This window comes from Babylonia areolata, chromosome 5 (assembly GCF_041734735.1).
Source record: "Babylonia areolata isolate BAREFJ2019XMU chromosome 5, ASM4173473v1, whole genome shotgun sequence".
Classification (NCBI taxonomy): Eukaryota; Metazoa; Mollusca; class Gastropoda; order Neogastropoda; family Buccinidae; genus Babylonia; species Babylonia areolata.
Window position 1 is genome coordinate 12,167,237 of NC_134880.1, and position 25,000 is coordinate 12,192,236.

The following is a 25,000-nucleotide window of genomic DNA, read 5'->3' on the forward strand; positions in this document are numbered from 1 at the left end:
CCCGCACACACACACACACACACACACACACACACACACACACACACACACACACACACACACACACACACACACACAACCCGCCCTTACTGGCAAACCCTCCTCCCTTTGCTCACCCCCCTCCCCCCGCACACACACACACACACACACACACACACACACACACACACACACACACACACACACACACACACACACACACACACAACCCGCCCTTACTGGCAAACCCTCCTCCCTTTGCTCACCCCCCTCCCCCCGCACACACACACACACACACACACACACACACACACACACACACACACACACACACACACACACAACCCGCCCTTACTGGCAAACCCTCCTCCCTTTGCTCACCCCCCTCCCCCCGCACACACACACACACACACACACACACACACACACACACACACACACACACACACACACACAACCCGCCCTTACTGGCAAACCCTCCTCCCTTTGCTCACCCCCCCCCCCGCCGCACACACACACACACACACACACACACACACACACACACACAACCCGCCCTTACTGGCAAACCCTCCTCCCTTTGCTCACCCCCCTCCCCCCGCCGCACACACACACACACACACACACACACACACACACACACACACACACACACAACCCGCCCTTACTGGCAAACCCTCCTCCCTTTGCTCACCCCCCCCCCCCGCCGCACACACACACACACACACACACACACACACACACACACACACACACACACAACCCGCCCTTACTGGCAAACCCTCCTCCCTTTGCTCACCCCCCCTCCCCCCGCACACACACACACACACACACACACACACACACACACACACACACACACACACACACACAACCCGCCCTTACTGGCAAACCCTCCTCCCTTTGCTCACCCCCCCTCCCCCCGCACACACACACACACACACACACACACACACACACACACACACACACACACACACACACACACCCTCCAGCCCCCCCCCCCCCATCTCCCCGCCTATCCCCTTCTTCCTTCCTCCCTCCCTCCTCCTCCTCTTCCATGTCCTACCCATTCATCTATACTTTTTTTTTTTTTTTTTTTTGGAAACTATACCTTCCACCCGTTCTTCCTTCTTACCCTCCTCCTCATCCTTACTTCTCCTCCGCCCTTGGCTCGACACTCACTCTATCTCTCTCTCTTCCTCCCAGACAGTGTGTGTGTGTGTGTGTGTGTGTGTGTGTGTTGTACGGTGCAGCAAACACCTTTGTTTTAGTTGGGTTTTTGTTTGTTTGTTTTTTTTGTTGTTTTTTTCGTTCTATCTTGTTTCCTCACTAGACTGGTGTATCGTCGAGGTTTAAGTGCAGTTTGACTTGCAGGTGCACTCTTCTTCTTCTTCTTCTTCTGTGTGTGTGTGTGTGTGTGTGTGTGTGACAGACAGACATACAGACAGAATGTGTGTTACCATGGACTGGACTCACACACACACACACAAACACACACACACACACACACACACACACACACACACACCTAACACTACACCCACACTCGCACTCTCACCCCGCCTTCCCCCCACCCTCACACCCTTAATATAACATCCAGCACCCTCATCCAACGTTCCCACCACCACCACCAGCATCACTGAGACACGTTGAACCTAACTCTACTTGCTTGGTTTCCGGCCAACGAAGCATGACCATCTCACTGGTTCCAGACTCGCAGCCAGCCGTGGTGTGGTGTGCTGTGCTGGTAGGTAACACAGGGGGGGGTGGATGTGGAGTGATGGCCTAGAGGTAACGCGTCCGCCTAGGAAGCGAGAGAATCTGTGCGCACTGGTTCGAATCACGGCACAGCCCCTGAAATTTTCTCCCCCTCCACTAGACCTGGAGTGGTGGTCTGGACGCTATAGTCATTCGGATGAGACGATAAACCGAGGTCCCGTGTGCTAGCATGCACTTAGCGCACGTAAAAGAACCCACGGCAACAAAAGGGTTATTCCTGGCCAAAATTCTATAGAAAAATCCACTTCAATAGGGGGAAAAAAAAAAAAATGCATGCAGGAAAAAAAAAAAAAAAAAAATGGGTGGCGCTGTACTGTAGCGACGCGCTCTCCCTGGGGGAGAGCAGCCCGAATTTCACACAGAGAAATCTGTTGTGATAAAAAGAAATACAAATACACAAATGGAGTCTGTACTGAGAGTGCCGAGAGGATGCGGCTGCTAAACGGGTGATGCTGCTGCTGCTGCTGCTGCTGCTGATGATGATACCTACATGCTGCAGGGGTACTTTTTACTGCCAGAAGAACGAGTACACTACCCCGGGGTGGTGGTGGAGGTGGTGGTGAGCACTGCGACGTATGTTTTAGAACTCCAGTCCTTATTATTTTTTTCTTGTAAAAAAAAACAGTAAATGGTAGTACTTGGGGAATGATGAGGCGACAGACCGTGGTACGTGCGCGGCAGAATGCTAACCACACTCTCCTACCCCCACCACCCTCCCCTCCCCCTCCCCCACCCCCTATCACCCCCAAAGAAAAAGAAAAAGGGGTGGATATTCAGAAAATGCACACACACACACACACACACACACACACACACACACACACACACACACACAAATGGGGGTGGGGGGGATCTGGAGTCAACATGCACGACTAGACCCAAAATGTAATGTAAAACATTTTCGATTTATCATATAGATGATGATTAATAACAGTTCTTATCTCGTGTATGTGCATGTGTGTTCATCATCATCAGCAGCAATGATGATAATAATAATGATAATAATAGATACGATGATGAGGATGATGATTATACTATGTGTCGGACAGTCACAAAACTCCCCCCTCTCTCAGTCAGTCCCTTTTTCTCACCCATGCTATCTCAGTTTCAGTTTCAGTAGCTCAAGGAGGCGTCACTGCGTTCGGACAAATCCATATACGCTACACCACATCTGCCAAGCAGATGCCTGACCAGCAGCGTAACCCAACGCGCTTAATCAGGCCGAGGAAGCTGTAGAGGCGCTGCTCTCCATGATGGACGACACCGTGTCCACATGCTATCTCAGTGAACTGTTAATCAATAATGGAATTATATACCAATAGAAAAGAACTACCTCCCCCACCCCCACCCCTTCACCCCACCTCCTTCCAATGAAAAGAAAGTCACTGAATAAACGTATCCTAAGCACCTACAAAACAAGACAGGAAGAAAACAAAAAAAAATCACGAAACAACAACAGCACAACCAGTCAATGAATAAAGCACTAGAAAAACCAGGCCTTTTCATGCCCTGCTCTCATGGTGACCTCAGTTTCGATGCCCCTCCATTTCCGTGAGTCCTGTCAATGTCGTCAGTCTCGGCAGATTCATGGGGGGCTGTTGTTTGAGGGACGTGGTGGCGGTCTCCACTCTGGGAGGGACGCTCACTCAGTCTGGCTCCGCGACTAAGCCATTATTGTCGTTAGTAGGGGGCTTAGTAGGTGGTGTCCTAAGTACGTTAAAACAGAACAGGCACCACTGAACACCACCGAAGTGACTCAGCAGCAGTGCAGGGTCTCCTCTGGTGTGTGGCCTCCTGGCGACCTAACATCGATGGTTCCCTGTGGACTGCAGAAGCTGGAACTGCGACGGACGAACCCGGGTGTGGCCGTGTATGGGGGAATCTAAATGAGCGGCGTGAGAGTAATGCCACTGAAACGGTGCAGATGATAGGGCAGCAAAAACAAAAAACAAAACAAAACAAACAAAAAACCAGGCCTAAACTTCTTCTTCTTGTTTTGTGTTCGTGAGCTGCAACTCCCACGTTCAATCGTATGTACACGAGTGGGCTGTTTACGTGTGTGACCGTTTTTAACCCCGCCATGTAGGCAGCCATAGTCCGCTTTCAGGGGGAGGCCTAAACAACTAGTTACACAACACGGTGATGAACGAAACATCCAGCATCGTTAATATACCGCCCACACGAAAGCACTTCCTTGAACAAGAGCCCGTTTAAAGTTATTTCAGCACACCATCAGTCAATAAATAAAGTACTGGACCACAAGGTCTAATAAACAACTACAAAAAACAAGTTCGTTTATTTATTTATTTATTCAATTTTATAGTCTGATCATCTAAGATGATGATATTAGACTACAAAACAAGGTGATAAACTAAACAGCTACCCCCAACACACCTACACAATAAAACACTTCCTTGAACAAGGGCCTGTCATGCATGGCTTCCTCCTCCTCCTCCTCCTCTTCTTTTTCTCCTTCTTCTTCTTGTAAGATGGAACAGCAAGATTCCCAGCAGCAGAGCGCGGCAGCCCACCCCACTAGTTTTAGGTACAGTCAACAACAAAAAATGGGGGGGTGGGGGGGGGTGGGGGGGGCAGGTATGGGGAATGGTAGGTTATGGGGGGCGGGGGGCAGGGAGTGGGGGGAGGGTGCGGGGGGGGGAGGGAGGGGAGCGGGTAGGATGTCGTGGAACAACAGGGGAATAGGGTCGGGAGCTTCTGGAGGCAGAGCATCATCATCACCATCACCATCACCATCACCACACCATCATCATCATCATCATCACCACCACCACCACCACCATCATTGGGAGCTCTTCCTTCATGTCTAACTTTTTTTTTTTTTTTTTTTGCAACTGCTTGTTTAGATTACAACCCGAGCCTTTTTTTTGTAGGGGGTGGCGTAAGGAGAGATGTGGGGATGAACTGAGGGCAAACTGGAGTTAATAGTTTTAACATTGTTCAATCCACCCCCCCTCCTCCAACCCCCCAACCCAACCCAACCACCCCATACACCCCTCCCGATCCCCGACTCCCCACCTCCTCTCCCTTCTCTGTCTCTGTCTCTCTCTCTCTGCGTCTGTCTCTCTTCCTGTCTCTTCCTCTCTCTCTCTCTCTCTCTCTCTCTCTCTCTCTATATATATATATATATATATATATATATTCCTCTTCTCTCTCCCTCTCTCTCTTTCTCTCTCCCTCTCTCTCCCCCTCCCCCTCTCTCTCTCCCCCCTCTCTCGTTATCTCTCTCTCTCCTTCATTTTCTTCTCTTTCTCCGCCTCCCCTCCCCTCTTTCTCTTTCTGTCTCTCTCACCTCTTCCTCTCCCCCTCCCTCCCTCCCTCCCTCCCACCTTCCCCGGCCCTCGCATCCCTTACCCCCCCCCCCACCCCCTTTTTGAACTCTCTTTATTCCATTCTGTCTGTCTTCTCCCCTCTCTTCCCATTTTTCTCGTATTTCATTTTTTTTTAATTTATCACAACAGATTTCTCTGTGTGAAATTCGGGCTGCTCTCTCCAGGGAAAGCGCGTCGCTGTACTACAGCGCCACCCTTTTTTTTTTTTTTTTTGGGAGTGGGGGGGGGGGTATTTTTTTCCTGCGTGCAGTTTTAATTGTTTTTCCTGTCGAAGTGGATTTTTCTACAGAATTTTGCCAGGAACAACCCTTTTGTTGCCGTGGGTTCTTTTACGTGCGCTAAGTGCATGCTAGCACACGGGACATCGGTTTAATCCGTCTCATCCGAATGACTATAGCGTCCAGACCACCACTCAAGGTCTAGTGGAGGGGGAGGGAGAAAAAATCGGCGGCTGAGCCGTGATTGGAACCAGCGCGCTCAGATTCTCTCGCTTCCAAGGCGGACGCGTTACCTGTATGGGCCATCACTCCACTGCTTCTTGTTTGTTTCTTTCAGTTGTTGTTGTTGTTGTTTGCTGTTGTTCGTTTGTTTGTTTGTTGGCTGTCTCTCTTACCCCACATCGCTGTTAGTTTTGCACACAGACACCCTCCTCCGACCCCCCCCCCCCCCCACCTCAACCCCAACCCTCCCCAAGCAGCCCCCTAATCCCTTCAAGATGTATTATCATCATCCCCCTGTTGTGGCTTACTGTCCATGTTCCTTACAACTACACAAGAAGTGCACTGGACCCTCCCCCTCCCCAACAAGAGGAAAGGAAGGCTTCCTTCCACCCACCCCCCCCCCCCCCCCCTCACCTTTTGTTGTTTGTAGATTTCGGAGATTCTGTTATTGGTTCTGGCTCTCCCCCCCCCCCCCCCCCCCCCCCCCCCCCCCCCGTGTTCGTGTGCCTGTTACTTTTTCAATGTTCCTTCTCCATATTCTTTCCCTCAGTCCGGTCTATGTTATGTGCCTCTCTCTCTCTCTCTCTCTCTCTCTCTCTCTCTCTCTCTCTCTCTCTCTCTCTCTCTCTCTCTCTCTCTCTCTCTCAGTTAAACAACAACAAAAGAAAAAGGAAAGAATTTTCAAAAAGTCCTCTGTGACGTACTTCTAATTACAGCATATCATTTCTTTCTGCATTTATATTTATGCATTGTTTAGTTAGTTACATATTTTGTTGATTTATGCAGCTGTTTAGTTATAATTATAATACTAATCAATTATTTGTTTATTCATGTAAGCTATTCAGTTACCTACTTCATGTATTTAGATTTAAAAAAAAAAAAAAAGGCTAACCTCGCGTGTCTCATGTCCACACAAATCTGACCTCAACATCCGCGCACACATGACACTGACATCTCATCGACTGCAGCAACAGCAGCAGCAGCAGCAGCAGCATCAAGAACAGGAACAACAGCAGCAGCAGTATCACACGCTCTCGGATGCTAACCGGATAGCATCAATCCGGCTTCGTGGCGTGCTACTTCCGCCGCTCGACAAATAGTGCGGGCGGAGCCACACATCGACACGTCGGCGGTTCAGTGTTGTTGGCTGGGGAGGGGGGGGGGGGGGGGGGGGGGAAGGGGTGACATGGGAGACTGGGAAAGTGGTGTGAAGGGTGATGGTGGTGGTGGTGGCGTATGGAGGAATGTTTGTGTCGAAAGAGTGGGATTTGGGTTGTAGTTGTTATTGATACTTTTTGGGTTGTAGTTATTAATAATAATAGAAATGAGAAAGAAGGGGAATCTTCCTCAATGTAATGTAATGGAGGGGGGGGGGGAGGGTAGCTGACTTTGATTGTGGTTGAAGTTTAAAAAAGGAGAGGATTTGGGATCCTGCCTTCCTTCATCATCATCATCATCTTCGTTCGTGGGTTGCTGCAACTCCCACGGCGTTCACTCATATGTCCACGAGTGGACTTTTACGTGCGTGACCGTTTTTATACACCCCCCCCCCCTCCCCCCGCCCCTGCCCTGCCCCCCGCGATGTAGGCAGCTGTACTCCGTTTTCGGGGATGTCCTTGCCTTCCAAAACCGAGCCTTCGACACACAGCGGTCATGGGGACCTTCGTCAGCCCTTTGAATCGTGTCAGCAGTTCACGGGCGCAATAGCCGAGTGGTTAAAGCGTTGGACTTTCTCAATCTTAGGGTCCCGGGTTCGAATCTCGGTGACGGCGCCTGGTGGGTAAAGGGTGGAGATTTTTTTTTCCCCGATCTCCCAGGTCAACATATGTGCAGACCTGCTAGTGCCTGAGCCCCCCTTCGTGTGTATACGCAAGCAGAACATCAACTACGCACGTTAAAGATCCTGTAATCCACATCAGCGTTCGGTGGGTTATGGAGCATACGCAGCATGCACCCCTCCTCCCCCTCCACTCCCGAAAACGGAGTAATGCTGCCTACATGGCGGGGTAAAAACGGTCATACACGTAAAAGCCCACTCGTGTTAACATACGACTGAACGTGGAAGTTGCAGCCCATGAACGCAGAAGAAGAAGTGTCAGCAGTTGAAGAAAGGACACGCTGAGATTGTCTCGCTTCCTTCTTCCACTCACTTTTCCAGCTGGGCTGAGGGGTGTACTGACCGTGACACCGCTGGAAGACATGGCGATTATTAACTGACCGAGTCTGTTTGGTGAGACAAGAAGAGCATGAGGATGATTGTTGTTGTGACTTTTCCAAAAAATGATATCGTTCGTCGTTCTTCACCGGGGCTTTTCCAAACACATTGCACATGATTGTCTTGTCACAAGATTCAACAGGGTGGGGGGGGGATAGAAAAAAAAGTTTGGAGTTAAATTGCAACTACACTTGAGATTATGATTTTTTTTTTTTTAACTCTCTCCATACGAACGGCGAAAGAAACGAAGTTAACAGCGTTTCAAAATATTGCAAGCGGAAGGCTCTTGTATTGAAGAGGTGAATGTTGACAAAGAATACCACAATTCTGACAACGGAAGCTAAAGGTTGGGTCATTCAGACACCCACTGGACATCCGAGGGGTCCGTGTAGAGGAGAAGAGAAGACTGACCGTACTGAGTGAGTTAATCTACATAGAAGTAGAAGTATACCTTTGTTTTCTCTCATTAATATATATGTGTATATATATATATATATATATATATATATATATATATATATATATGATTTCCTTTGTTTTGACCCTAACGGGTGACCTTACACTGTCGTCGCATAAAGAAAAGGGGCGCTAACCACTCACTAGTGGTGGGGATGGCCTGTCCATGCCAGCAGGAGGAGTGTGGCTATGAGCCACGGGGTGTGTGTACGTGTGTGTGTGTGTGTGTGGAGAGAGAGTGGGTGAGGGAGTGTGTGTGTGTGTGTGTGTGGGGGGGTGATGAAGAATGAGGCGGTCAGAGACACTATTGACTGCTGCTAGAGTGGCTGCTGTTCCTCCACCCACCTCCCCACCCCCCACTCCCCCACCCCCAGCCCCACCCCCTCACTCCCTTTCTCCTCCACCTAGCTGCTCATGTCACATTGTCGTTGCATCCACCCCTTCCTTCCCCCTCCACCCTCCCCCGCCACCGCCCACCCTTCATGCCTTCTCTTCCTCCCTCCTTCCCTCTCTCCCTCATCCCCCACACACACCCCTCTCCCTGTTTGCACCAGTTGGTGGTTGGGAGGGGCGACCAGTGCAGCAGCCGTGGTGGTGTGGTGGTGACGGTTTAGGAAAAAGAGAGAGACAGAGGGTGGGGGGGGGGGGGGGGAGAAAGAGTTAGAGGAAGAACTAAATGATGAGGAGTTATATTGGGGGGGAGGAGGGGAGGGGAGGAGTAGATTGGGTAAACCATTGTGAATTTTATGTGATTTGTTTTTTTGCGTTCGCGTTTGCGCTTGGTTTCGTTTCGTTCGTCTCTGTGTGTGTGTGTGTGTGTGTGTGTGTGTGTGTGCGTGTGTGATGGCAAGTCTTGATTTAAACAAATTCTTTATTCAGAAAAGATATATAAATACATGATTAAACCAGCAGAGCAGCAACACCGCTTACACCCAAGGCCTGACTAAGCGCGTTGGGTTACGCTGCTGGTCAGGCATCTGCTTGGCAGATGTGGTGTAGCGTATATGGTTTTGTCCGAACGCAGTGACGCCTCCTTGAGCTACTGAAACTGAAACTTACACCTATTAATCGGTGCTGGAGAGTCTGATAAAGATTTTTTTTTCTGTTTGATTTAGCTTGTGGGCTGGTCAGTGTTACAACAAATGCAGTAATGTTGAAACTTGTTTTGTTTTTTTTCCTCTTTCCAGTGACATGACAGTGATGTTTGAACATGGACAAGTTATTGTCCGACACACTGACTTTCCGACTATATAGTACAGGTCTTTTGTCTTGTCTTAAATTTTGTCGTCTAGAGGTCTTATTTTTATCTGTCAGCTTCGTCTATGTGTGTTTCTTTGTTCGTTTGTTTTGTTTTGTTTTGTTTTTCTTTCCTTGTTTATTTTGTTGGCTTGAACAGTTGTTTTTTGTGGGTTTTTTTTTTAATTCGGAACATGTCAAAACAATGTATAAAGAAGACAACATACTACACACAAACATACACAACACAGCACAACATCAAAGCACGTTACACATCTCTTATGAATTTTATTATTCTTGGTGGCTTGCGTGCATACGCACGCACGGACACACGCACACACAGACACATACACACACATATACACACACACACGCGCGCAAGCACGCACACACGCATGCACACACACACACGCACGCACTCACACACACGCACGCACGCACGCACACAATGTGGACAGCAGGGAGGGAGGGAGGGATCTGGACGAGGAGGGGAAGGGTGGAGGAGGGTGGTGTGCTTGTCGTCTGCTGACAGTGATGGAACAGCAGGGTGAGGGATAGGGTGGGGTGGGGATGGGTTTGGGGGGTGGGGGGGTGGACACTTGGGTGGATGATGGTCGGGGGGGCGGGGGGGGGGGGCCTTGGTGCCAGGGGAAAGAGTGATTGAACTAATTAAAAGAAGTCGTTTGGGGGGGGGGGGGATGAGTTGAAAAACCGGAAATCAAAAAGTTGTCTGACCGGGTGGGCGTGTGTGTGTGTGTCTGTTGGTTTGAGGAGGGATGAGTTTAGTAAGGGGGATGGGGGTAGGGGGTGGTAGGAGGGAGGAGGGGAAGAGAAATTCTATCTCTCTCTGTCTCTCTCTCTCTCTGTCTCTCTCTCTCTCTCTGTGTCTCTCTCTCTCTGTCTCTCTCGCTCTCTCTTCTCGCTGTATCTCTTTGTCAGTGTCTGTGTCTCTCAATGTCTTTCATTCTCTGCCTCTCTCTGTATATGTGTGTGAATCTCTGTGTTACTGTTTGTGTACCTCTCTCTCTCTCTCTCTCTCTCTCTGTGCGTCGCTCTTGCCGGTAATACGCTTACTTTATTTCAAAATCAGTGGTTAAATGAAAATGAAAATTTCGTTTCGATCTTTCTTTCTCATTCTCATCTGTCTCCCCACATTTTTAGTCTCCATCCATCCCGGCGTACGCTCACTTGATTTGTTGTATTGTTTACGATTTCAGCGGACAGAAGTGACCCCCTTGAAATGAACCCACATGTTTAAACACAAGGTTTTTGTTCAGAGAATAAAATAAACGAGAAAACAACCTAAAAGACAATACTTAGTGCTCTGTAAACGCTTCGATGTCAGTGTAAACGAATCAAGTCTTCAGAATTTTGTTAGTTGTTATATATTTGTGAAATGATTCCCTCTCGTCTACAATCTATTTGGTGGTTGTGTGTCTTACTCATTTGTTGGTTCGAGTCTACTCTCTGCCTTTCCATAACTCTTAGGTGGTAGGGCTTTCCGCCCTTGTCTGAAATCTTATTGTGTCGGGTAACGTTAGGCACCAACACATAGGGAACCAATAGAAATCAAAGGGAATAAACTATATCCCTACCCCCACCCCGACCCCCCCGAGGTGAAACGTTCAAGGAATACAAGAGGAATTAGTTGAGTGTGATAAGTGATATTATCACTGGTGTGATAGTTTGTGTGGCCAGGACTCTTCTTCAATTCCATTTAGTGTTCACACTCAAGAGGATAAATCATCGACCTTTTTTTTTTTTTTTTTTTTTTTCCTGTCGTGTGATATCAGTATAACAAGGTTATACCTCCAGGACTTTGTTATTTTTGGCGCGTTTCCATGATGGGGACTCGTATTCAAAGGAGGAGACAGATGAAGCTTAAAGGTGAGAAGAAAAAAAAAAACAAGAGAGGCAAGGCCTTCAAGACTCACTTGTGATACACTTTAAAAAAAAATCCAATCTTTTTATGTATTGAGTATAATTTCAAAATGTAATGTTTAAGATGAGAAAGATCAGTTTAAAGCAAATTAAGTCCCCTAGCATTAATTACAGAGTAATTTCCTTTTTTTACTATCTGCACCAAAACGTTTGCAAAATAAATAAAACGTCCATGCTTAGCAAAAGAAGTTCCTGTTGGAACAAAAAATGATAATTATGACTGCTCTTGTTGTTGGGTCAGAATATCAGATCAAAGTGCCAAGTTTAGAGAATACAAAAAATATAAGTATAACAGTAAATGCAGGCTTTGCATATAATTAGGCTTTGTGTGTGTGTGTGTGTGTGTGTGTGTGTGTGTGTGCCCATCTCAGAGGTGCAATATTGTTTTAAACAAGATGGCTGGAAAGAACTGAATTTTTTTCCTATTTTTATGCCTAATTTGGTGTCAACTGACAAAGTATTTGCAGAGAAAATGTCAATGTTAAAGTTTACCACAGACACACACACACACACAGACACACACACACACACACACAGACAACCGAACACCGGGTTAAAACATAGACTCACTTTGTTCACACAAGTGAGTCAAAAAGAAAGGGAAGAGTTATAGAGATGTTAGGCAAACGGACTGATTAACTCCCCAGAAGAGAAGGAAACCTGGGAGAATGTTTCCAAAATGCATAATGATGATGATGATAATAATAATAATAATAATAATAATAATGTAAATGACACGTTTCTGACGTCAACGTTTCTTCTTCTCTTTGAGCAGCCTCCACCCCCATTCCCCCAAGCTTTGCAGTGTGTGTCTGTGCGTCTGCGCATGAGCGCGCGAATGTGTGTGTGTGTGTGTGTGTGTGTGTGTGTGTGTTGAAGAAAGTCTTGCGTTTCTCATCACACGGGGACGACACACATCGCATCACACGGGGGGCACACATCACAGAGCCCTGTGTCAGAGAGGAAATCGGGGAGAAAATTGCCACAGTGGAAAAGTTGTTAGGAAAAAAAAAGGAGAGAGAGAGAGAGAGAGAAAAAAAAGAAAGAAAAAGATCAACAAACAAAAACACAAACAAACAAACAAACGACCAGAAAGTATTGAAGGTTGTAGCGGTTGTGAGAGAAGAGGGCTATTGGTTTTTGTTTGATTTTTTTTTGGGGGGGTGGGGGGAGTCAAATGTGGACAGGGTTTCTCTGTGTGTGTGTGTGTGTGTGTGTGTGTGTGTGTGCAACGGAGTGAAGAAGAAAAAAAGAAAAAAAAAGAAAAGGAAAATAAGAAAGAAAAAAAAAGAAGAGAAGACAGTGAGGCAGGTCACACAGCCACAGCAGTACGGCCAATGAAATATTCATCCGGCAATTATCTGGATGAGGTCCTTCGCACCTCTTCCCATCTCTCTCTCTCTCTCTCTCTGTCTGTCTGTCTGTCTGTCTCTGTCTCTCTCTGTCTCTCTCTCCCCCCTCTCTCTCTCCCTCCCTCCCTCTCTCTCTATCTCTTTATTTCTCTCTCTCTCTGTCTCTCTCTCCCCTCCCTCCACTCTGGCCACAAACTCAGCAGGCGTGGAAGTAGTGGAGGGGTAGGGGGGGGGGGGTGATGGTGCGGGGGCGGGGGGGGGGGAGAAAGGGAGGAGGGGAGAAGCATAGAAGGTCATCATCTTCTCTTCCCTCCCCCAACCCCCCCTCCGCCCCCCACTAACCATCCCCACCCACCACCCACCCCTCTTACTTGATCACCCTTCTCCACCACCACCACCTCCTCCTTCCCCATTTCCTCTTGTGTCCCCAGTATTCCGCCGGCGAACCAATTTATCACACTGCCCTTCATAAAGCTTCTCCCTCTCTCCCCTCTTTTGCCATTTTGATGACATGCATTTTTTTTCTTTTTAATTTCATAACCAGTTCGGTTGCAGGAGGGGAAGGGTGGGGTGGGGTGGGGTGGGGTGGTGCGGTGGGTGGCTTCTGCTTTCCCTCCCACCATCCATTTTTATCCCCCCTCCCCACCCTGTTCTATTCCCCCAACTCTTTCCAAGCTCTTCGCGAGCATCCTGGCAGCTACTCTGGATGTGTGTGTGTATGTGTGTCGGGTGTTGCCGTGTGGAAAACCACCACCAACAACATGTACATCCAACGACAAAAACAGTAGTAGCAGTTGTAGACGTGGAGTGATGGCCTAGAGGTAACTCGTCCGCCTGGGAAGCGAGAGAATCTGAGCGCACTGGTTCGAATCACGGCTCAGCCGCCGATATTTTCTCCCCCTCCACTAGACCTTGAGTGGTGGTCTGGACGCTATAGTCATTCGGATGAGACGATAAACCGAGGTCCCGTGTGCTAGCATGCACTTAGCGCACGTAAAAGAACCCACGGCAACAAAAGGGTTGTTCCTGGCCAAAAATTCTGTAGAAAAAATCCAATTCGATAGGAAAAACAAATAAAACTCCCCGCATGGAAAAAGAAAAAAAGGTGGCGCTGTAGTATGGCGACGCGCTCTCCCTGGGGGAGAGCAGCCCGAATTTCACACAGAGAAATCTGTTGTCATGAAAAGAATTACAAATAGATGAAATACTGTTTAAAGAGAGGTGTGTGTGTGTGTGGGGGGGGGGGGGGGGGGGGGGCGGAGCGGGGAGGGTGTGTGTGTGCGAGGGACAGCATTGCAAGCACCAGTAAGAGGGGGATAGGGAGGGGGAGGGCGGCAGCGGGGAGGTGTGTGTGGGGGGGGGGCGAACGGCCGGGGGAGGGGGGGGTGGAGGGGGAAGAAGTGCTGCTGCACTGTGGTTGGTTGGTCATTGACATCACTTCTCTGAAGACCTGGCGGGTCCACCACCAGAGACTGCTGTGACCATCCCATCCGGCCCATTCCACGGCCTGTGCTTGATATAATATAATAATGGCTGCGCTTCGCTATCATTCACAGTGTGACATTACCATCTCTTGAATAATGAAAAGCGTGGCAGTGTCGTCGGCTGGATCACCCCCAGATGATGGTCGTGTGAAAAGGAAGAGAAGGGGGGGTGGGGCAGGGTGGCGTGGGGATTGTGCTGGTGATGGTAAAGGGGCATCTAGGAAATAAGGCCGCGGAGACGCTCTTTTTGTTCTCTCTCTTTTATTTCATTTTATTTTTTTAAGAAGGTAGAATGGATTTTTGCGATTGATCAACGATGTATACAGTGCAACCGATGCCCTGACCAACGACAGGCAATAATAATAATAACGCCTTCCTCTCTCTGTGTTTTGTTTCTTTCTCTTTGTCTCTCTGTCTGTCTCTCTTTGCGTTCAGACCATCAGCATTTCCTTATTAATTACCGTTGTTCGTTCTGCTCAAGTTTTTTTTTTTCCGCTTTATAATTATGCGTAGCGTATATGAGCAACACGTGTAGCCTTGTGTTTAAAGATCAGCAACCTGTTATTGAAAGGTTTGAGCTCTGTGTGTGTGTGTGTGTGTGTGTGTGTGTGTGTGTGTGTGTGTGTGTCCCTCTCTCTCTAGCTCTCTCTATCTCTCTCCCTCCCTCTCCCTCTCTTTCTCTGGCTCTCTCTGTTTCCCTCTCTCTCTCTCTTTCTCTGGCTCTATCTGTCTCCCTCCCTCTTTCTCTAGCTATCTCTCTGCCTCCCCCCTCTCTCTCTAGCTGTCTCTCTCCCCCCCTGTCTCTCTAGCTCTCTCTGTCTCCCTCCCTCTCCCTGTCTCTCCCCCTCTCTCTCTCCCTCTCTCACTCTTTCTCTGGCTCTCTCTATCTGTCTCCCTCCCTCTCTCTCTCTGTCTTTCTCTAGCTCTCTCTATCTCTTTCCCTCCCCCCTCTCTCTCTCTTTCTCTAGCTCGCTCTCTCTCTCTCTCTCCCTCTCTCTCTAGCTCTCTCTATCTCTCTCCCTCCCTCTCCCTCTCTCTCTCTCTCCCTCCCCACTCCACTTCCCTCCAACTTCTCTCTTGTGTGCTTTTCATAGTGATGATGAGCGGGCAGAGAACGGGATGATTACGACAATTAAGTAGGCAGGAATTCTGTGTGTGTGTGTGTGTGTGTGTGTGTGTGTGTGTGTCTGTCTGTCTGTCTGTCTCTGTCTGTGTGTGTGTGTGTGTTGGGAGGGAGGATTTTGGGGGGAACGGAAGAGGGGGTGAGGAGGGGGGAGGGGGTGTAAGCAGGCCGACACTGGAAACAAGGCGGGGTCAGAGAAGGTCATAGACAGGCTTTTGTTCCCAGTGAGAGGAGGGGTGGTGGTGGTGGGGGGTGAGTGGAAGTAAGGGGGTGTGGTAGCAGTACTTTGCGGAAAGGGTGGAGGGCGGGGGGGGGGGGGGGGGGGGGGGAAGGAGGTTAGGTAGTTAGGAAGGGTTGATAACAAGCACCACTGGGGCCCCGTTCTGGAATGTTAACTCTCGCCTGATAAGGTCTATAAACCACAGCACTGGTGGGCAGGGGTGGTGGGATGGGGGAGATGTTAGAGAGAGAGAGAGAGAGGGTGGGGGGTTTGGGGGGGGGGTAGAAAGGGGAGGGGTTGAGGGTGTGGGGGTGGGGGGGAGGAGGAGGGGCAGGCACATACTACTACATCACAGATATATATATATATATATATATATATATATATATATATATATATATATATATATATATATACGTTCAAGTTGGTGAAGGCGGGATTTATATGTGTGTATAGAGAGTTGATGCCCCATTGCGGTGTGAGATGGCGTATCTTCATTGTATATTCTGTAAGTTTGACTAGATTTGAAAGATTTTGTGATTGTGGGAGGGTAAGTGGGTTGAAGGTGAAATGTTGTGGGTGGTCGGGGTTGAAGGGAGGGGGGGGGGGGCATAGACATTCCGGGTGGGTTTTTTACCTATCGTTCTGCTTATTACCAGAGAGAATAACATAACCTTAAGAGTTAGGCCAAGTATGGGTCAACAAGCCAAGTGAGAGCTGTATTATCATCAATGGTTTCTCCCAGCTGCAGTGGGAATCCATTCACAGCTTCTTAAGTCTTTTGTGAAGGGCTATGACTCTGAAAACTAAAGAGGCGTGATTTGCACTGGTGGTTTTTTTTATTATTGTTTTTTTATATTTTTTTTAGCAGCGCTGCAGCCTTGGGGGGCCAGTTGGCTTTTGAGGACCATCCATCCATCCCATCGCCGACTGTTGTCCTAAAAAAAAAAACGTGACCCTCTGGGCTGAGAAAGTGAGGATGTACCTTGGGCAAGGGCAAGACACTCTCCACTAAAATCAAATTCTAGCCCAGATAGTCGGAAAGCGCACACTACTGTTGTGATGGTCATTGTCCGACTGACACTTATTATTATTTTATTCTTTTTTTATGTATATAGTCATAAACGTTTAATGGTAAAAGCGCGTACCTGTTAACTCATATGAATAAACCACTTCCGGGGTTGTTGGTGTTTTTTTTTTTTAATTATACACATAATCATTATGATAAAGTGAGCACAGTGTGCAATTTTTGTTTTCTCTTCAAACACGATATCCAGATCGGTCCTTAACATGTTTAGAATAATAACGCTTGAACAGAGTGGGTGGGTGTTGTTGTTGGGTTTTGTTTTTGTTTTTTTTCTTTAAGCGAAATATCCATAAAAAAACAACTATACACATTTAGTAGTAAAGCGTGGTTAGTTTTTGTTTATTCCTCGTGCACAACACCCAGAGCAATCATACACTGTCATTTAATGATGAAGCGGGCAGGGTGTCAGCAGGTGTGTTTTTTGTTGTTGGTTTTGTTGTTGTTGTTGTTTTAAACAGTTTTTTTTCATTCAGTAAATATGTCACACGTGTACAGATAGACAGCGGAGCAACAACAAGCTAACAGCTTATATCGTGCTCAGGAATGTGATTAAATACATTTGTTTCGTTTGACGGCTGGTGGACGCTACACAATTGCAGTTATGTTGAAATACATATTTTCCATACATATTTTCCAACTACATATAAATGACAGTCATTGCAGACATACATTGTTTCCCTTTTATTTATTTATTTTTTTTTTTTTTTAGCCGCCGTGGAGATTAATATATTTAAAGAATTTACAATGAATGTAAACATCATTTATAAGATACGTTGTTCACAGCAGAAAAAGGTAAGAAAAACAAGTTAGTGAATAAGATAAAGAAATGAGAGAAGAAGAAAAAGAGAGAGAGAAGAAAAAAGAAGAAAAATATACACATGGAGAGTGAATAACATTACACATAATCGTACTTGATTAGACCGACTAGACAGGAAGTGTGGAACGTTGTTGTTGTTCTTCAAGACCCATATCCAGAACAGTCTTAATCAAAATTATAATGATAATAAATTTAATCTCATGTTAATATTGATATTAGCATTATTTTACTATGTTATGTACTGTTTGTTTATTTGTTTTATTTTTTCATTACTTACTGTTTATAAATGTTATTTGATACAAGTCAGCCGTCATGATAAAACTGAAGTGCAACGTTGTGAGCACAGTATAAGCTTTAAGCTTGTTGATGCTCTTTTGTCATTCATTGCATTGTAATCATGTGTATTGTTGAATAATTAAAGATTATTTAAACCAAAATTATAATGATAAAGGGGGCAAGTGGAGTGATGGCCTAGAGGTAACGCGTCCGCCTAGGAAGCGAGAGAATCTGAGCGCGCTGGTTCGAATCACGGCTCAGCCGCCCGGATATTTTCTCCCCCTCCACTAGACCTTGAGTGGTGGTCTGGACGCTAGTCATTCGGATGAGACGATAAACCGAGGTCCCGTGTGCTAGCATGCACTTAGCGCACGTAAAAGAACCCACGGCAACAAAAGGGTTGTTCCTGGCAAAATTCTATAGAAAAATCCACTTCGGTAGGAAAAACAAATAAAACTGCACGCAGGAAAAAAAATACAAAAAAATAGGTGGCGCTTTAGTATAGCGACGCGCTCTCCCTGGGGAGAGCAGCCCGAATTTCACACAGAGAAATCTGTTGTGATAAAAAGAAATACAAATACAAATACAATGTGGAGGAAAGGTCTTGTTCTTCAAGGACAATATCCAGGACAGTTTTAAACATATAATGATAAAGCGGGCTCGGTGTTGACAGTTTGGTTTTTGTTTGTTTGGAATGTATGTTTGATTTTGTTTTGTTTTGGTCTTCAAAAAACCCACAACCAGAACAGTCTTGCACACAAAATGTATGCTGACAAAGCAGGCACAGTGTGGGAAGGTTTATTTGTATTTCAAGCACAGTACCTAAAACAGTTTTACACATAAATTATTATTATAATGATAAAGCCGGGGCACAACCAGGCTTGGTTTGGTTTGGTCCTTCACCATGCACAAACATCGAGAACAAAACATGATGACTGAAAAAGAAAGAACGAACGAACGAAGCCACTAATGGGACGATCCCCCCCATCGATACAGACACTGAGAGCAGGCCAAAAGCCTGGCGCCGACGGCGGGAAAAAAACAAACAAACAAACAAAAAAACACGAAGAAAAAAATCGACGACTTGATAATAGTATTCACAAAAAGGCCCACAGAACCCCCCCCCCCTCCTCCCCCACTCCGCCCTTCCCCTTTTTGTTTAAACAGGACGTCACGAGGCGGGAACGTAAACGGGTCGTTCGACAACTTGTTTAAACAAACCTTGACGATGTAGCCATTCAGCAGCTCTCTCTCTCTCTCTCTCTGTCTCTCTCTCTGTCGGCTGGGTCGAACTCGTCGAGCGCGCGTTATGCCACCACCATCACCACCACCACCACCACGACGTCCACCTCTTGACGACTAATGACAACGTCCTCGTGCGTTAACCCGCCAATTACCCACCACCATCAGCCTCACACGGTTGTCGTAGCCGGCGGCAAACACCGATAATCGCCCATAATCATGGCCGGCGGCGCAGCGCGTGCAACTGGCTTGGTCCTGCGTCGCTGAATATTCATAGTGCCGGGCCCTGCCTGCCTGCCCGTGTGTCTATATTATACCGGTGGTGGTGGTCGGTATATAGTGGCGGTGCAATGGCTAGAAATACTCCCCCTTTAGTTTTCACCGATGATGATGATGATGATGACATTTGGAGAGGGCTAATTAAGTCAGCATTTGTCAGCTGCCTGATTACGTAGCCATTTGTCTAGATGGAGGGGGCGGGGAGGGAAGGGGGGTACAGGGCGCGGGTGACATTGATTTATCGTGGCTTGGCGGGGGCTCATGGCCTGAGGTGACTAACGATCCAATAATAGGTCAGATTTCGCCCCCTCCCACCCCTACCCCCCGCCTCCCCCCCTAGCCCCCAGGAAGTGAACACAAGCACTGTGTATATAGATAGCTTCTCTTGTTCGTTCGATCGTTCACACTGTTGCCATTGCTGAACTGTCCGTTGTTTTCTTGTTAACTCCTTCGCTGCTTGCACCTGGGTAGAAATGAGATCACGGGGGGGCGTGGATTTTTTTTTTTTTTTTTTAAATCGCAAAGGGTGCACTTCTGTGATTGACCGCGCCGAAAAAACAAAGCATCAGAATTAAGTTACCGCAGCAGTCTCAAGAGGAAGATTTCACACAAAGTAAAGGGGTGCCTTGTCGTGATCTATGTTATAAGTTCAAATTACTGTGAGCATGCTCGTCTATAGCAGTCAAGGGGTTAATAAGAGTCCTTTTCCTGGTTATCTTTTTTTTTTCTTTCTTTTTTTTCTTATCCCTTACTCCGCCCTCCCCCCTACCACCCCCTCGCATCTGTTTCTCCGTCTCCTGCCCTCTCCTGCTCCCTCCATCCCTTTCTCGCTCACCCTACTACACCACCTCCTCCTCCCACCCACCCACCACCCAACCACACACCCACACACGGACACACGCAATTCCAGAGACTATGCCTACACCGCTGACACGATTCTAGAAACCCCAAACCACACAGACAGCCCTGACAAGTTAGCCGAAGCATGTTGTAGCAACCAACACAACACCCACCAGTGGTTTGTGCGATAAATAGATGCACAGCCGCAACAAGAGCCTCCCTAAGCACCGTAACTATTTCCCCCACTCCCTTTCTCTACTGTAACAACCCTCACACCCTTGGAACAAACCGTTGTCACCTTCAACGAGAGTAAGACGAGAGGAGGTGGTGGTGGTGGTGGAGGGTAGGGGGTGGGGGCGTGGGGGGCATGGAGGGGGCAGGTGGTTGGGTGGGTGGGGGTGGGGTGCTGGGAGGAGAGGGGGCACGGGTGGTCGAGAGAAGAGTGGACAGAGATCGATACTGGGCGGAAATTGTCCCTTGCCAATCAGTTTGTCACTTTAGCTCCACAGACATCCATTCCAGTCTCTCTCTCCGCCCCATCCCTCCTCCCCCACACCCCCTCCGTCACCCCCGCAGAAACGTACGCACGCACGCACGCACACACACACAGACACACACACACACACACACACACACACTCACACACACACACACCCTGCCCAGGCCTTCGGCCTCTAGGTCATCAACAATGCAGCCCCCCTCGCCCCCTCCCCTCTCCTCGTTACCTGCTACACTTTTACCAACACTGGTGATGTGAGGCGGGAGGAGGGGTGGTGGGGGCGGAGAGATATTCAGGTGGGATACCCCCCCCCCCCCCCCCCCCCCACCCCCCCCCCCCCCCCCCCCCCCGTCAGCTCCTGACACTCCCTCCCCCTCCCCCACCCACCCCTACACATTCGTTTTCACAGCAACACTCTCGAAACATCGTAATGTACATATTTTTTTTTTTAATGATTATACAACATTCTACCCAGGACTCAAACAACACCATTGACCAGTTGATTGGTTGAATGGATGAGCCGAGCACCTGTGATCTTGTTTGTTTGTTTTCAGTAATTATCATGCAGCAATTTCAGAGTGCTTATGTTTTTTTTGTGTGTGTGTTTTTTTTTTGTTTTGTTTTTTTTGTACAGCGGGTATTTTTAGAATACGCGCCATACAGGCATTTCACTTTATTGTTATTGTTATCATTATCACTATTATTACTATTATTGTTGTTGTTGTTGTTGGTTGTTGTTGTTGTTGCTATTATTATTATTATTATTATTACTATTATTATTAATATTGATCATTATCATTCTTGTGTTTGATGGTCAATAGTTGTATTAGTAGTAATAGTAGTAGTAGAACTGTTATTGTTATCATTATTATGACTATCACCACCATTGATCATTGTTATGCTTGTGTTATTACTGATAGTAGTAGTCGTAGTAATATAACTATCACCACAATTGATGATCATCATTCTTGTGTTTGATTAGACGCTATTGTTTACATTATTATTATTATTATTATTATTATTATTGTTGTTGTTGTTGTTGTCGTCGTCATCATTCTTGTGTTTGATTAGACGCTGTTATTATCATCATCATCATCATCATCATCATCATATTATAACTATCACCACCACTGATCAATGTCATCATCCTTGTGTGTGTGTTGCTGGATCAGACGCCTGCGGACTCTCGGACCTGGCCCACATCGAGAGCATCCAGGAGAAGTCGCAGTGCGCCCTGGAGGAGTACGTGCGCAGCCAGTACCCCAACCAGCCCACCCGCTTCGGCAAGCTGCTGCTCCGCCTGCCCTCGCTGCGCTCCGTGTCGGCCCAGGTGATCGAGCAGCTCTTCTTCGTGCGGCTGGTGGGCAAGACGCCCATTGAGACCCTGATCCGGGACATGCTGCTGAGCGGCGGGTCCTTCAACTGGCCCTACATGGCCATCCAATGACGGGCCCCTGCTGCCAACGCCGCCGCCGCCGTCGCCGTTCCCCATGTAACACCGTCTTCTTCTTCTTCTTCGTCGTCGTCGTCGTCGTCGTCGTTGTTGTCGTCGTCTTCGTCTTCTGCTGCTGCTGCTGCTGCTGCTGCTACCGTGTCTGTCTCTGCTGTTTCGGCTGCTGCTGCTGCGGCCGCTGCTGCCGCCGCTCTGTCCGCCGGGTCCCACCACCACCACCACCACCACCACCATCCCTATCATCCTCGCCATCACCACCACCCCCACCCCCACCACCACCCCCACCACCCCCGCTCCCATCACCCCCACCATTACTACTCCCCCCACCACCATCATCCTCATCCCTACGCCCTGACCTCCGCCTCTTCTTTTGGGGCTGGCGGCTCCTCCTACCCCTCCTCCTCCTCCTCCTCCTCCTCTTCTTCTTCTTCGTCTTCTGCTTCTTCTTCTTCTTCCAGCACGGCAGCAGCAACCACGACAACAACAGCAGCGACGACGACAAATGGGGGAAAAGACGCTGCGGCGGCCTTGGCAGCCATAACCTCGCCCGCTTCATCCTCTGCTTCTTCTTCGTCCTCTTCCTCCTCACCCACCACCACCACCACCTCCTCCTCCTCCTCCTCCTCCTCCTCCTCTTCCTTCCCTGGGGGGCTGGTTGGAGGCACCGTGGCCACTTCCGCCACCAGCATGGCCGCCGGTTTCTACCCCCACCACCACGCCCACCCCCACAGCTCCCACCATGTACACTCTTCAGCCACCGGTGTGGTCGGCAGCCCCTTCTCGGCGCCCGTGGTGGGCGTGGGGGTCTCCTCCCTGCCCTCCTCCTCCCAGGTGATGATGGCGCCCATTAACGGGGGCTGCTCGTCCTCCACGCTGCCCTCGGCCGTCTGGCCCGCCGGTCTCCGAGACAGGACTCAGACCTTGCTGGGGCAGCGGGTGTTCTAGGGAACGGGGGGGAGCGGGGGGGGGGAGCCACTGGGGGACAGGGGCGGTGGTGGTGCTCTCTAGGGGGAGGCACTGGGACAGAGTGTTCTAGTGGAGGCACTGGGACACAGAGTGTTCTAGTGGAGGCACTGTGACACTGTTCTAGTGGAGGCACTGTGACACTGTTCTAGTGGAGGCACTGTGACACAGAGTGTTCTAGTGGAGGCACTGTGACACTGTTCTAGTGGAGGCACTGTGACACTGTTCTAGTGGAGGCACTGTGACACAGAGTGTTCTAGTGGAGGCACTGTGACACTGTTCTAGAGGAGGCACTGTGACACAGTGTTCTAGTGGAGGCACTGTGACACTGTTCTAGTGGAGGCACTGTGACACTGTTTTAATGGAGGCACTGTGACACTGTTCTAGAGGAGGCACTGTGACACAGAGTGTTCTAGTGGAGGCACCGTGACACTGTTCTAGTGGAGGCACTGTGACACTGTTCTAGAAGAGGCACTGTGACACTGTTCTAGTGGAGGCACCGTGACACAGTGTTCTAGTGGAGGCACCGTGACACTGTTCTAGAGGAGGCACTGTGACACAGAGTGTTCTATAGGAGTCACTCAAACTGACTGGCATTGCTGATGGAGATGGGGGCGTGGTTGTTGTTTTTTTTGTTTTTTTTGGGGGGGGGTTTCTTTCAAGGAAAAGGACTTGCTGGGTTCTGAACGAAGACTGTTCTTCTGATGGTCTCCAGGGGAAGACCAGATTCTTATGGTGGAATGCTGGTGTGAAGACAACTCTCACGGAACGTCTCAGTTCGAGGCTTTTGGTGTCTGTCTGAAAAAAAAAAAAAAAGGAAAGGAACAAACAACAACAACACAACAACAACATTGCATGACTGAAGCACAGCCATTCCCAGCTGATGATAGGTACCTAACCAAGGGTGCTTTTTTTGCTGAGTGAGGAAGAAGAGTTCCCTGGTTTCATTCATCATTTTGGCAGTGTAGACGGCAGCATCGTGCAGGAACAACAAACAGCAAAAAAACCCAACCAAGAAATAAATTAGATAAGAATAAAATAAAATGAAAATAAAAAGGGGGTTTGGGAGAGAATATTTGATGCTGCTTTTGACGCAAATACACAGCTGGAACCCCCCCCCTCCCCAACCTCCTCCTCCTGGTCAAGCTTCTGGTCACAGGCATCACGGTTCTCCGCCCCCCACTCATCACCCCCCCACCCCCACCCCCCCTCGCCCCATCCCACCCTCTCTCCCATCTAGATCATGTCTGGAACTCGCTTGGTTGCAGAACACACGGACAAAAAAAAAAAAAAGGCTGCCGATCTTTATATCTGCACGTGGATGTCCATTAGGAAACTTGAACTGGTGGAGTTGGGCAGATGAGATATGCTTCTGACTGGGGTGGGGTGGTGTGTGTTGGGGTGGTGGGTGGGAGTTGGGGGGGTAGGGGGTCCTTGACTTACTGTCTGGCGGTGGACGTGTTACTTACTTGTTGTTGTGAACTCTGTGCGGGGCGGTGACTGTTCCACGGAGACCGCGACAGGAGGAGGAGGAGGAGGAGCATGGAAGTCTGGAACCAAACAGAAAGACTTAAACAAACTACTAACCCGCCACGCCCTCTGGTATACCTGCATGCAAGGGCAAGCAGCAACGACGAAAAAGAACTGCCAGATGTTGGTCTGGTTTTGAGCCAGTGTCTGACTGAACGCTGCGACCCAGCGACCTGTGTTTCCTGGAGACCTAGCAACTGCAGACCGGAGCCTGTGCCAGCCAGTCAGCCAGCCAGCACCTTCTGTCTGTCTGTCTGTCTGTTCTGTCACACACGCAACTGACGGAACAGAGCCTTGCTGATGATGAACACCACTCATGATGGACAGTCGCGATCTTCTTGGGCGACAAAAGATCGACACAACGAGAGAGTACACGCCCCCCACCCCCCGCCCCGCCCCGCCCCGCCCCCCTCCAACAGTCCCCTCACCTCCTCTC

At 48.6% G+C, this 25,000-nt stretch overlaps 1 protein-coding gene across 2 annotated transcripts in view; it reads left to right on the forward strand.

Moving 5' to 3' along the window:
- Window positions 1-22,200, forward strand: part of LOC143281933 (nuclear receptor subfamily 2 group F member 1-B-like) — a 93,254-nt gene extending 71,054 nt beyond the window's left edge. For both annotated transcript variants that reach the window (XM_076587240.1, XM_076587241.1), the window contains exon 3: window positions 21,791-22,200. In XM_076587240.1, coding sequence (XP_076443355.1) covers window positions 21,791-22,065 — 275 coding nt within the window. In that variant the 3' untranslated portion in view covers window positions 22,066-22,200. The remainder of the gene's footprint in view (window positions 1-21,790) is intronic.
- The last annotated feature ends 2,800 nt before the right edge of the window (window positions 22,201-25,000 follow it).